At 47.0% G+C, this 762-nt stretch overlaps 1 protein-coding gene across 1 annotated transcript in view; it reads right to left on the bottom strand.

Annotated features, from left to right (window-relative positions):
* The window catches only part of gpalpp1 (GPALPP motifs containing 1), a 2,437-nt gene extending 1,681 nt beyond the window's left edge, over nt 1–756 (bottom strand). The window contains exons 1-3 of the mRNA XM_035652511.1: nt 679–756; nt 328–577; nt 31–195 (exon numbers count right to left, since the gene is read on the bottom strand). Coding sequence (XP_035508404.1) covers nt 31–195; nt 328–577; nt 679–692 — 429 coding nt within the window. The 5' untranslated portion in view covers nt 693–756. The remainder of the gene's footprint in view (nt 1–30; nt 196–327; nt 578–678) is intronic.
* Nucleotides 757–762: the final 6 nt, after the last annotated feature.

Raw genomic sequence — 762 nt, forward strand, 5'->3', positions numbered from 1 at the left:
TAGATAGATAGACTTTATTAATATAACTACCCTGATTTTGCGCTCCCTGTCTGCTGGTGTATCTGTCCAAATGGAGCGATCCTTGTTCTCTGGACCCGACTTCTTCTTGAAAGTTCGAGCCCCCAAGCCAATGTGCTGTAGTTCTGGTGGGAGCTCGGTCATCCATGTTTCTCTGGTCACCACCTCAGGAGTGTCCTGTTTACACAGAAATACACAGAAGATGCCACTATATTTTTTTCTGTTGAGGGGTTAACATTAAACTGAAGAGTACATGTGCAGTGTAGACCGTGCAGCTAAAACTGTGGGGCGTTAAAAAGGAGGACTCACGTCTCCTGTCAGCTTGGCTTTCATCTTTTGTGCTCTGCGTTCAATGTCCAGAGCCACAGAGTTTTGAATAGGCCCTTTGGACGGCATGGGTCCGATCACATCCTCCTCCTCGCTGCTGGACTCAGCCTGGTAGCCTGGGGGTAGAGCAGGCCCTGGGAAATCCTCTTCATCTTCACTATCCTTATCATCATCGTTTTCGTATGCTGCTCTGCGAAACCCAGGAGGCAAAGCCGGTCCCAGCACAGGCGGCCTGGGGGAACACTATGAAGTTACAGCTTCCATAATAAACTACTTAAACTGTTTGCACTTCTTATAATTCACTGGATTACATTGTAGTAGTAATGTGCTCACCTTTCTGGTGACATCTGTTGCTTCTTAAATCCTGGTGGCAGAGCAGGTCCAAAGAAACCATCATCGTCTTTCTCTTGTTCATTT

This window comes from Morone saxatilis, unplaced genomic scaffold (assembly GCF_004916995.1).
Source record: "Morone saxatilis isolate NCDOM2014 unplaced genomic scaffold, NCSU_SB_2.0 Contig11, whole genome shotgun sequence".
NCBI classification, from domain to species: Eukaryota; Metazoa; Chordata; class Actinopteri; family Moronidae; genus Morone; species Morone saxatilis.